Source organism: Botryllus schlosseri, unplaced genomic scaffold, assembly GCF_051294905.1.
Source record: "Botryllus schlosseri isolate E-star unplaced genomic scaffold, Bs_hap1 Bs188a, whole genome shotgun sequence".
Lineage (NCBI taxonomy): Eukaryota > Metazoa > Chordata > Ascidiacea > Stolidobranchia > Styelidae > Botryllus > Botryllus schlosseri.
The window spans coordinates 1,833-14,533 of record NW_027648797.1 but is presented as its reverse complement, the minus strand read 5'-3'; the positions used below and the strand labels follow the sequence as shown (position 1 = coordinate 14,533).

The window sequence follows — 12,701 nt, the reverse complement described above, 5'->3', positions numbered from 1 at the left end:
ATTTGGGTTTTGGGTATCTCAAGATTAGGGTTGTAGTATTAGGGTGGGAAATTAGGGTTAGGTAAGGGGGGATATTAGGGTTGGGGGAGGTGAATATTAGGGTTGGGGTTAGGGGGATATTAGGGTTAGGTAAGGGGGATATTAGGGTTGCGGGAGAGGAATATTAGGCTTGGGGTTAGGGTTGCGGGAGGGAGGATATTAGGGTTGGGGGAGGAAGGATGTTAGGGTTGGGGGAGAGGAATATTGGGGTTAGGGGGGTATTAGGGTTGCGGGATGGAGGATATTAGGGTTAGGGAGGGGGTATATTAGGGTTAGGGAAGGGTGATATTAGGGTTGGGGGAGGGGAATATTAGGGTTGGGGTTAGGGGGATATTAGGGTTGGGAGAGAGGAACATTAGGGTTGGGTTTAAGGGGATATTAGGGTTGCGGGAGGGAAGATATTAGGGTTGGGGAGGGGGAGATTAGGGTTGGGGGAGAGGAATATTAGGGTTGGGGTTAGGGGGATATTAGGGTAGGGGGTTTAGGTTAGATTACCCCTAACCAGGGTTTAACCCTAACCCTAATATCCCCTCTCCCACAGCCCTAACATACCCCTTTCCCCAACCCTAATCTTGAGATGCCTTACCCCAACTTTGACCCTAACCCAACTCCAATCCTAATATCCTGCTAACTCCCAACCCTAATACCCGCCTCTCCCAACCCTAATCTTGGGATACCCTAACTGTTACTGTGGGCATTTCATGTTAATCTTGGGGGGTTCAATAATTTAGGAGCCATACTTGTACTCGCTAGATGGCGTATGCTTGACGATACTTCCTGGTCTGGTCTAAGGGAATATTCTGGATATAGCTGTGATAGGGTACAGTTTGTCAATAGTAATTGGCCCACCGGACGTTCCCTCACTGTATCTACCGATCTTGTTGGGACAATATCTTATTCGTGCTACTATCGTGTCTTATTATATTTGGATATAAGGAAATTCGATCAATTGGAACTTCAAGCAATATACTGTTTCTACCATACTTCAAGATCGCGTATATTTACATCGGGAAACTTATAGGACTTTGCGGCGCTGTAAGTTCAAGGGAAGACAGCTTACACAGAATCACATAGGCAGTTCAGCGACCGCAACAGTAGATACAGCTAAAGGTCCGGTCGTGGAGTAAACACAACAAAGGTCCCTTGGTGGAGTATTGTATTGGAATATACAATTCAACGCCAGGAAGCGGAACAGTAACACAGGACGACTATCGGTACATAAGTAAAGGACAATTCCATATTGTGTGGATTGGTGCCGGTAATAGGACTTGCTTCATTTATACTGATATTGGAGAAAGGACACACTTCTGTTGGAGAAAACAGTAAGTTGGTGTACTCTGGTTTCATAATGACTCCTGGCAGAAATAGGAAGAAGTCGGCGAAGGCTTCTGGTGACGGCCGCAAAGGTGTTAATTCAAGTAATTCTACTTTGGTGGGTGAAGATAACGTAGATTCGGATCCTAATAGAATTATGCATGAGGATTACAAGCGTGGCCAAACCGTGATATCGGACAGGAGAACTAGAGGAACCTCCGCAGTTATTGAAAACATGAAGCAAGAGTTTGACTTCCATGTCAAAGAGGTATTGCGACAGTGCAGATGTTTGAATGACCTGCTAGAGTCGCGGGACGATCGGGAATATGTTTTAAAAACATATTTAGATATGCAGAAGAAGTTTGCTCTACTGCAAGATTTTTGGAGTGATCTTGAGCCTCGTCTTAGGCCAGAGGAATCGAATGCAATTTCTTGTTCATTCAAGGATATACAAGGTCGTGTAGAAGAGACTGGCTACGAAGCAAAGGATTATCTGGACGAATACAACGGCGAAGTGAAGGCTAAGTTCTCTGAGCCCACTCCAAGACGGAATAGGTTCGCTGTATTAGAAGATTCGAACTCTCCCGAAAGAGAGACTGCTCTGCTGGTTGAACAAATGAAACGGGACAACGAGCAGAAGATGAAGGACCTATCGGCTCAGAATCAACGAGACAACGAGCAGAAGATGAAAGACCTATCGGCTCAGAATCAACGAGACTTGCAAAGGCTAATTGATAGAGGGCGGAAGTCGACACCGAGTAGTGTACTGGATAACACCGAAAATGTAATGGATAGAGCACCTAATAACGATGGTGCTCATGGGATATATCATGGTAATGCAAACCTGGATCAGGTTTTGAAGGAATTGGCTGTTTCGAATGCCATGTTGGCGCGATCGTGTGGTCTACCAGAAATTAAGGTTGGTGTTTTTGATGGCAATATTCTTGAATATTTAGCCTGGGAAACTTCGTTTGATGCATTGATTCAGTCGAAGACATGCAATGTGCATGAGCTCTTGAACTATCTAGAGTCACATCTATCTGGTGAGCCTAAGGAAATGATAAAAGGTTTACTGCTCTTGCAGAGTAGAGATGCCTATGAAAAGGCACGTAAGAGATTGAAAAATAGATACGGCAACGACAATGTAGTTGGGAATGCATTTTTGAATCGACTATCTTCTTGGCCAAAAATCAATGTCAAAGATGGGATTGGTCTGAGAAAATTTGCAGATTTTTTGGATCAAATCGCAGCAGCTGAGCAGAAAATACCTGCTCTTGGTGTTTTGAACTATGCTATTGAAAGTAATAAAATCATTGGAAAACTACCGCAATTTCTGAGAGGTAAATGGCGGGATGAAGTTTACAAATGGCGAAGTAAATATGGTGAGGCGTCATATCCACCATTGAAAGAAGTGGCAGGATTTGTCGATGTCTGTGCCGAAAAGATGAATATTCCAGAATTGGATGATCTGGATTCGCCAAATGACAAAGGAAAAATTGGCACTCCTGAAGTAGTGAGCAATAGAGACTCTTACAAGGGAAAATTTAAGGTCACATCGTTCTCGACAGAATGTCAGGACGACACGAGTGTTACAAGGACAAAGTGTTACTTTTGTGAAGAACCACATCACATTGATGATTGTGAAGGCTTTGGAAAGCTATCCCATATCGACAAACGGGAATTTATCATGAAACGAGGACTATGTTTTGGTTGTGGCTCATCGCAAGACCACATGGCCAAGGACTGTACAGCAAGAATAACTTGCAGGATATGCAAAAGGAGGCATTTGACATCTCTGCATGTTAAACCTGATGAGGTGGACTCGAAATGTACGCAAGTGTGCTCCAAGGAAGGACAGAAGGAAGGTAAGCAAAATTCTATGATCGTTCCGGTATATGTGAGTACTGCTGCCAATCCTTCCAAGAAGGTCAAATGTTATTGTGCACTAGATGGTCAAAGTAATCGGACTTTCATCATTGATGATCTAAAGGAAACCTTAGGACTGGAATCTGTCAATACTAAGTTACAGATGTCCACATTGTATAAATCTGATGCAGTTATTAACTCAAGCAGGATCACTGGAATAAAAGTCTCAAGTATCGATGAAACCTCTTCTGTCACTATTCCTCAAGTGTACACAAGAGCAAAAATTCCAATTAAAATTTCACAAATCCCTAAACCTCAGGTTGCAAGAGAGTGGGCTCATCTTCGGAGCATTGCGGATAAAATTATGCCCTATGACCCATCTATGAAAGTTGGAATAATAATTGGCACTGATGTTCCTAACGCCTTACGTCCTCGTGAGGTTGTAGCCGGTGATGATGAGGATCCGTATGGTCAACTATCTATGTTTGGTTGGGGAATCGTTGGTAATGTTTGTATGGACTTGAAGGGTGAATCATCTAGTGTGGTATCGCATCATACTATTGTGACAGATGCACAGATGGAAGATGGCTTCGAAACTTCAGAAGTTGTTGCTGAAGGGAATACCGCCTTTGTATACATGACAAAGACGAAGGAAATTATGTGTCCACAGAATATCAATCATTTGCTAGAAATGGATTTCATCGAACATAGGAATTTGGAAGCTTCTTTGTCGGTTGAGGACAAGCGTTTTATGGACATCCTCTCAAACGGTGTTTCAAGGAGAGAGGACGGGCATTACGAATTCCCTCTGCCATTGAAATACGACAATGTTAGAGTGCCAAACAACAGGCCTTTGGCGGAGAAAAGAGCAGAGCAGGTCAAACGACGATTGGGTAAAAACCAGAATCTTCATGAGGAGTATAAGGATCAAATGAATCTGACAATTGAAAAGTACGCGGAAAAGGTTCCAGAAAACATACTTGATTTAAAGAATGGTCGTATCAACTACATACCTCATTCTCCTGTATTTCATAACAAGAAAGGAAGTCTTCGTATTGTAAATGATATGAGCGCCAAGTACGGTGGTCTGTGCATCAATGACGTACTATTGAGCGGACCGAATTTGATGGACAATATGACGGGAATCTTGTTGAGATTTAGAAAAAACGAAGTAGCCATCATGGCGGACATTGAGAAAATGTTTTTTCAATTTTATGTCAATGAAAAGGATCGTGATATGCTGAGATTTCTGTGGTGGAAAGATGGAGATCTTTCAAAGGAACTTTTAGAGTATCGTATGAAGGTATTTCCCTTTGGAAGTGTCTCATCGCCAGGCGCGGCCATGTATGGCATGAAGTTGGCCGCTGATGATGGAGAGCAAGAGTTCGGCTGCAAGGCTGCAGAATTTGTTCGATCCAATTTCTACGTTGATGATGGATTAACCTCGGTAGAGACTGTGGACGAAGCTGTTGAATTGGTGAAAAACAGCGTGGGTATATGTGGAAAGGCTGGATTGAGACTGCATAAATTTGTGTCGAACAAAATGCAAGTATTGGAATCGATTGATAAATCGGAAAGGGCGAAGGGATTACAGGACATTGACCTCGATACTATGTCGTCGTTAACAGAGAGGTCTTTGGGAATTTTATGGAATCCATCATTGGATGTGTTTCGGTTCCACAGGGAATTGGTGGAGAAGCCAGTAACAAGACGAACGGTATTGAGTGTCGTATCATCTATCTTCGATCCGATGGGTTTTCTGGCCCCTGTTCTTCTGGTTGGAAAGGTATTATTGCAAGAATTGTGCAAAATGAAACTAGATTGGGACACTGCGCTACCAGAAAGTTATGCTCGTAGATGGGAAGATTGGTTAAATGATTTGAATAATTTGGATAAAATTCAAATCAAAAGATGTGTGAAACCTGATGAATTCGGTACTATTGAGGAAGTGGAGCTTCATCATTTTTCGGACGCTTGTGAGTATGGATACGGACAATGTTCATATCTCCGATTGGTTAGTGATAAAGGGAAAGTGCATTGCACTCTCATTATGTCAAAATCGAGAGTTGCACCCTTGAAGCAAGTGTCAATTCCTAGGATGGAACTGACTGCGGCTGTGGTATCCGCCAAGATGAGCAAATTTCTCAACACAGAGTTGCGGTATGAAAATTTGAAAGAGTATTTTTGGACTGACAGCAATGTTGTTTTGGGATATATAAATAACGTAGCGAGGCGATTTCATGTTTTCGTGGCAAACAGAGTTCAACTGATACATGATTTGACAGACTCTTCTGCATGGATGCATGTGGCAGGACATGATAATCCAAGTGACATTGCAAGCAGAGGTATGTCGCTGGAAAAACTTTTATCACTTTCGTTATGGTGGGATGGACCGCAATTCTTGTGGAAAGAGGGAAGATTTGAAATACCAAAGGACGCTCGTCCATCAGGCGAATCTGTGGATGACTTGGTAGATGTGGAAGTCAGGAAGACTGTGTCATTCTGTACAACTTCCAATGAAAATTCGGGATCTAAATCTTGGAATACGAACTTGAAACAGTTTTCGTCGTGGTTCAAGGCAAAACGGGCTGTTGCAAACTGCCTGCAATTCAAAGACAGATTGAAGGGTTTGCCAATAAACAGTTCTCTCACTGTTGAAAGGTTGTCAATGGCAGAAAGGATCATCTTGAAAGACTTACAGAGCGAATTCTTTCCGGATGAAATGGAACGTCTTGATCCTGCATCAAAGTCGAAGGGTTCTACTGTAAAGAAAGACAGTCCTTTGTACAAACTAGATCCATTTGTGGACTGTGATGGCTTGATAAGAGTTGGCGGAAGAATCCGTAATAGCTCTTTGTCTTCTGAAGTCAAGAATCCAATTTTGCTGCCTCGGAAATCTCATGTAACGGACTTGATCATTCGCCATTTTCATGGAAAGGTCAATCATATGGGACGTGGAATTACGCACAATGAGATACGTCAACATGGATATTGGATTATAGGTGGTGTGAGCGCTGTCTCTCAGCACATCCACCAATGCATAACTTGTCGGGAATTACGGAAACCATTATCGGCACAAAAGATGTGCGATCTACCAGAGTCGAGAATGGCTGAGCAAGGTCCATTCACATTTTGCTCGTGCGATTTCTTCGGGCCATTTGAAATCAAAGAAAGGCGATCCGTATTGAAAAGGTACGGAGTTATTTTCTCGTGTATGTCATCCAGAGCTATACACTTGGAGACGACAAACTCTATGGACTTGGATTCATTCATTAATGCACTGAGAAGATTTCTTGCAAGGAGAGGACCGATAAAATCACTGTTGAGTGATTGCGGAAGCAATATCATTGGGGGAAAGAATGCTTTCCAAAAGGCGATGGGTGAGATGAATCAGAAAAAGGTCAGAGATTATCTATTGTCTGAAAATTGTGATCTGATAGAATTCAACTTTCACGTGCCAAAAGCTAGTCATATGAATGGGAATGTCGAACGCCAAATTCTTACGGTGCGTCGTGTTTTGGAACCATTGCTTTGTCAAATAGGTTCACATTTGGATGATGAATCACTCAGAACCTTTTTCGCAGAAGTGGAAAATGTGGTAAATTCAAAACCACTAACTGTTATCAATTTGGGTGATGTCAATGCGCCAGAACCATTGACACCGAATCATCTGTTAACGATGAAACCAAAAATTTTGTTGTCACCTCCAGGGGAATTTGGCAAGCCAGATCTCTATGCAAGAAGGCGCTGGAGAAGAACACAATACGCTGTGAATCAATTTTGGTTCAGATGGAGAAGGGAGTTTTTACCTGGCATGCAACAACGCACTAAATGGAGCAAAGTTAGTCGAAATGTTCGCGTGGGAGATATTATTATCATTCATGATGATGACCTTCCGCGAAACTCTTGGAAATTGGGAATCGTACACTCGGTTTCGAGTTCGACAGATGGGCTGGTGCGAAAGGCCAAGATACGCATCGCCGACCGTACTATTGATCAGTACGGAAGAAGAATCAACGATGTGCAGTTTTTGGAGCGACCTATCCACAAATTGGTCGTGCTTCTCGCTGCAGAGGAAGTTACCGAGGATTCCACCGACGAGGAGCCACTAATGGACTAATGTTTTACTTAATTTGCAAAAAAGTTCTTTGTCATTTTATAACTTTTTTGGGGGGGTATGTTACTGTGGGCATTTCATGTTAATCTTGGGGGGTTCAATAATTTAGGAGCCATACTTGTACTCGCTAGATGGCGTATGCTTGACGATACTTCCTGGTCTGGTCTAAGGGAATATTCTGGATATAGCTGTGATAGGGTACAGTTTGTCAATAGTAATTGGCCCACCGGACGTTCCCTCACTGTATCTACCGATCTTGTTGGGACAATATCTTATTCGTGCTACTATCGTGTCTTATTATATTTGGATATAAGGAAATTCGATCAATTGGAACTTCAAGCAATATACTGTTTCTACCATACTTCAAGATCGCGTATATTTACATCGGGAAACTTATAGGACTTTGCGGCGCTGTAAGTTCAAGGGAAGACAGCTTACACAGAATCACATAGGCAGTTCAGCGACCGCAACATGCGTCATTGCGTCAATCATTTTGTGCCTAGGTTTCACAGTCTTTCTGCGAGCGCAAACGCAAGGTCGCATATGTTGAACGACACTTTGTCTTGTAATCGCGAATATAGTTAGATCTGACACATTAGGCGTTCTTTCATTTTCACAAAAGGGTAACAATATTAAAAGCAAGAAATCGAGTGACAACATGTTGTGCGAAGTGTGTAGAAAATTTTTACTTTTGATAAATCTATCGCAAATTATTCTGCTTTGTGGTATTTTACGAAGATCTACCAAAATGTGACTGGCTCATGGATCTGCCAATGCGTTGGAACTGGATATTTTAGTCATAACTTCTCAAGTGTTGCGGGCAGACTAATCAAATTTTTGGTTGGCCTTGCAAGTTCACAATCTATGCAATCCATTCTTGATAATATTACGAATTTCGGAAATTACCTCGCGGGCCACTCAAAACCTTCTCGCGGGCCACATGTGGCCCGCGGGCCATGGGTTGGCCGGCCCTGCTGTAGAATATTTTCTTGGCTAATTTATTGAACTGCAAAATGGTCTTCGCGCTACGCGCGATTTTATGTTTATGGGTTTTCTGATTTTAATATAGGTACCATCAGAAATTGTGTTGAAAATGAACAGGGGCTACGCGAAACCTATACTGAAAGCACGAGGGGTACGATCGCAAAGGTTAAGAAACAATGCTATTACTGTGGCTCAATAATGATTATATTTAAGTTGTTATTGATGTGTTCCAATAATAATCGAAGCCAAAATCTGACTCTGATTTAGCTTGACTTTGACAATAACAGTAACAATAGCCTCACGACTATATCAAAACCCGGATTGGGCTACACCGCTCAAATAAATCAGATCAATATTCAGTAGATTTTAAATTATTCTACACAAAATTGTGGCACGCCAAAGGTCCACTTGCTGCAATATTATAACCCGACAGTTTGACGATGTCATGATGCATCCTCTCACATGATGTCTATAACTCATTATTTCAACAAATTGTGCCCGGCACAAAAACAATTTTATTCAAATATTTGAAAATATGATTTTTTCAGTGTCAAGCGTGAATAGTAGAATAGTAAATTACATTTTCACGATGCCGTGGAATGCCTGTCTGCAAGCTCCAGTCTAATAAGGCATACGTGGGAATTATAAATTGAATATCCCTATTATCGAGGCTGCGGCCCGCGGCGTCATCAAAACTAGGAAATTGGCCCGCGAGCACATTTGAGTTTGAGACCTCTGCTTTAGATTGACTCTACTGAAATAGAAATAGCTAGAACTATCTATAGTCGATACAGCGCAAAATAGTGCTTTCTAGCCCACACCTAAACTATTGAACGGGAGCTTAATCACGGAAAGTTTCAAGAGAATTCAAGTATCATAAAACTATCGGCGGGGGCAACTTAAAATTACTTGAATGCATCGCCTTAACTAAGAAAGAATGACTCTTGCTGCCAAGGATATATGTGGTTACGAAACTATAAACCGATTCCAAGATACAGGGGCAGTATCTTCTCCAGTTTGTCGCATTTTCATAAATAGTAACGATGCAAATCAATTCAAAAAGTATTTCATGCTTGACGAAATCAGAAAGTATTCCTACCAAGTAATTTAACCGCATTCATGACGGGTAAGGCATGTGTAGGTTGAGGACAAAGCACGTCAGAAGGTATAGAAATCTGCATACTCATGTCCCGAAAGAGTAACAGAAGGATGTATTATCGGGAAATTCGTCACGAGTAGGGTCGAAATCCAATCTTTACAGGATTTGGAGGATATTACTATCATTAGTACCAGCGAAACGCGGCTTTGCGCACGATGGCGTACACTCATAGCCGAAAAGGGGCCGAAAGGGTGGTAGACGAAAACAGAGCTCATAATATATCGTCGCCATAAATCCTCTGTACCTACGTATATACCGTCCTACGTTCCTACACGTTCATGCGTATTTCGGATTGCAATGTACTCGATTTACAACGCGGTTTAAGTCTGAAGTAAGTTCTGGTTTCGCTTGCCATGGGTGTATATTCACACCCTATATTAGGGTTGGTGCACGGGTGAAAATACACACCCTTTCCGCTAAGGGTGTAGGTCCTATGTTGGAGGAGGATGATAACGAGTGTCATCTCATGGCTACACAATAATGTGCTACCTCTACCCGGCATTTGAAAATGATCATTCCATTACCCCATTCCTCCTATGTGACCAATATTCGAAAGTATTAGCTATTGTTTGTAGTGATTCGTAATACGACGTCTCGCTTGATGCAAACTAAATCGATTTGATTCCATTTTATGACTGTAAGGTGACTGTAGAGAGCAGCAGATTGCTCGGAATAAAATTCATCAATCCATATCCATCCGCAGCTGCAACACCAATGGGCTGTGGGTTCGAGTCCGACCGAGGTCGACTCCAGAATTCCTATCTTCTAAGTGTTGAGGTTTATCTGGGCTCCTCCTCGCCCCCTCATCCGTGTAAGCCGTGTCTTATAAAGCCTAGAAATGGGCCTTTGCTACTATAGTCGGCAGCCACAAAATAAAAAAATCAAGAAAATTAGCCTGGTGTAAATGACCATAGTAGTCTTCAAACACCATGAATGCCACATACAACAACAATCCATGACAATACTTGGCTGTATTCTCCCACAATGAATCCTATAAACGATGTGTACAGTAGGGGTGGTGCAGACCCAGACTGTGAGCCCTCGTAACAGTTGGAACACAACGAAAATACGATGCCGTACCAGCGGCTTCCATAGACAGCGTACCGAAAGACCAAGATTAATAAGACAGTAATGCTCTAACTAAGTGAACCTTGTGACTCACGGTTAGGGCTTGGCACAACGATTTGAGTATTCGAATCCGAGTCTATTATCAATGTTTGCATGTTCGCGGGAACGACATTTCTGAGAGGTAGCGATCGGAACTCCACATTGTCACGAAGCGCTATGAAATCGTCATGGTCGAGACACAGCGAATTATGTTTGCTGTGCTCCACTTGCATTATTTTCTTGGCGGTAGCAAAAGGCAAATATTTTAGCATATGACGTCATTCATGCCGATATGACGTCATACTGCGATTTCTCGAGTCGTCCGCTAGCTTATTAATATTCGAATCGAAATGGAATCACCCCGGTACTCGATTTTGCTCAGCCCTACTCACGGTGTATATAAGCATCGGGCTGCCATATAAATTCAGAAGAGCGTATAGACCCAAGTCAATAAATAAGAAAAGCTTTATGTAACTTGTGCTATGCCTAGGCATCAGACACGTAAAGCACAAGCGGTAAGGAATTTAATACTTTCCCTGTATTTTGGATTTCCATATATTCCATGAGTTATTCTGTAAAGATGGACGACACCGTCACGGGAATCGAGGAAGGCTTGAATGCTGGATGCTGGACAGTCGGCGTGGCTGGCTATTCCAATTACACAAATGTTGAATCCATGGACGAATGGGATGCGATGAATGCCTCGGAAAAAGAGGAAAGGATACAGAGGGCCCGGTACGAGTTCCATCGTAAACTTACCTTCTCCGTCCAAACTTCTAGGACTATAACATCGCCTACGTCGGGACGGTAGACACATGCGAGACGACTAGTGTTCGTGTTTAAAGCTTGATTCACCCTTTCGGGGTTTTAGATAAGCAATTCCCTGAATGATAATGCATATGGGGTAGCCAAAAAAAATCGGCGGTGTCCTACAATCTGATAGTTAATCGACAGATGTGGTCAAAGTATAGACATTTTCGGTACTCAAGCAACACTAGCACTGTGTATTTCTACTCTAATAAAGTACAAGTAACCCCGCGACATGTATAAACCACTTCATCTGAAAGTAGAAAGAGAAGAAAGAGAAGAAGATAAGAATATTGCTCAAGTCAATAGTTTCAAAAGTAAATTTGGCGGAGAGGTCGCATACTTTTATCAGCCATCCGAACGTGTCTACTTTCTAAATTGCAGGATGCATCTTTGCGACTTAATAAAAATGACTTATGATCATACAAACTCCTGCAATTCTTCAAAATATATTGAGCTACCGTGATTCAGGCGCTATTTCGCCCGACAATTTCGCCCACAAACGTGACGGATACGTGCCCTAAAACTACTTTCTATACGTGACAAAATGAATAAACTACGAAGTAGCCTAGATAGTTTTAAAAGGTGAGAAGCAGCAGAAAATACCATAAAATCACATGAGTAAGTAGCGCAGAACTTACTTGACTACTCCAAGAGTTTAGTAGTATACTCCCTTACTGACCATGACCACGTCTGCTAAGCGAAACATGCCATCCAATACTAACTTTACGTACTGTTGCAGGGACATATTGACAGGTGCTGGCGGTCACTACGTCATTGACAGTATAGCTCAGCTTCCCTTGGTCGTGGAAGAGATTTCGCAAAGACTTAAATCAGGAGAGACGCCTTCAAGTGTTCGTAACGACAATTGAAATGTTACCTTCATTTCATTTCGCTTTGTGTACATCGGTAATTTCTCTCACTGTTAGATGAATACTCTCGCGAAGGATAATCACTGGTAACTGTTATGGCATCTAAAAGACTATTCCAATTAGCAAGATATTAGAAATTACGTTGGCATCGCAATGCATTTCCCATTCAAAATAAATAAAATCGGCATCTTGAAGTTTCTCTGCTATAAATATATATTGGCGTATAGGCAGAGTTTTACGTCTCTAAGAGTATTATTTTCGCATTCTATGGCTATTTTAAGCGGCTGTGGTGCCCTGTCATTGTCAATATTTTGATTGTCAGGACCAGCGAGAGACTATAGCAGTCGATTCCTACCACGCCAGTTATAATAAATTCTGAAAGGGCTTGTAGTCACAGGTGCAATCTTTGACTGACCTCTCTTTTCGTCCTTTTGGT

The 12,701-nt window shown here is 42.1% G+C and overlaps 2 protein-coding genes across 2 annotated transcripts; both read left to right on the top strand.

Moving 5' to 3' along the window:
- Positions 1–718: 718 nt before the first annotated feature.
- On the top strand, positions 719–7,728 carry LOC145432807 (uncharacterized). Its single transcript, XM_080309616.1, has 2 exons — positions 719–3,218; positions 3,909–7,728. The coding sequence occupies exons 1-2, from the start codon at positions 1,388–1,390 to the stop codon at positions 7,337–7,339; spliced, it is 5,262 nt and encodes a 1,753-aa protein (XP_080165742.1). The 5' UTR covers positions 719–1,387; the 3' UTR covers positions 7,340–7,728.
- Positions 7,729–11,155: 3,427 nt separating this feature from the next.
- LOC145432808 (phosphonoacetaldehyde hydrolase-like) lies at positions 11,156–12,459 on the top strand. The gene is made up of 2 exons (XM_080309617.1): positions 11,156–11,321; positions 12,136–12,459. The coding sequence occupies exons 1-2, from the start codon at positions 11,167–11,169 to the stop codon at positions 12,263–12,265; spliced, it is 285 nt and encodes a 94-aa protein (XP_080165743.1). The 5' UTR covers positions 11,156–11,166; the 3' UTR covers positions 12,266–12,459.
- Positions 12,460–12,701: the final 242 nt, after the last annotated feature.